General features: G+C 57.0%; 1 protein-coding gene across 1 annotated transcript in view; it reads right to left on the reverse strand.

Moving 5' to 3' along the window:
- BAIAP2L2 (BAI1-associated protein 2-like 2) overlaps positions 1-321 on the reverse strand; it is a 10,998-nt gene that overhangs the window by 8,021 nt on the left and 2,656 nt on the right. The window contains exon 5 of the mRNA XM_009332671.1: positions 291-318. Coding sequence (XP_009330946.1) covers positions 291-318 — 28 coding nt within the window. The remainder of the gene's footprint in view (positions 1-290; positions 319-321) is intronic.

The raw sequence follows: 321 nt of genomic DNA on the forward strand, positions 1-321 counted from the left end.
CATCTTCAGAGCCAGGCATTGCTCAGTCTACTGCGCACCTGCCACCACACCTGCGGAGAGGTGGTGACAGTCCACCAACGGCACCAAACATTGAACAAGAGCCAGGCTCTGGGCATGCTACCTCTGTAACACGCCTCTGTCACATGCAGCAGGGATAGCAGGGAGGCAGGCACCTGCCAGCAGGCATGTCAGAGGCGGGAGATGGGGCAAGTTGGGAAAATGCCAGCATGCTGTGGTTAAGGAAGTCCCTTTTTTCCCCCCCTGCACCAGTCCCTGGGAAAACCACTCACCATGACTTCCAAATCAGAGCTCAGGAGTCTC

This window comes from Pygoscelis adeliae, unplaced genomic scaffold (assembly GCF_000699105.1).
Source record: "Pygoscelis adeliae isolate BGI_AS28 unplaced genomic scaffold, ASM69910v1 Scaffold399, whole genome shotgun sequence".
Lineage (NCBI taxonomy): Eukaryota > Metazoa > Chordata > Aves > Sphenisciformes > Spheniscidae > Pygoscelis > Pygoscelis adeliae.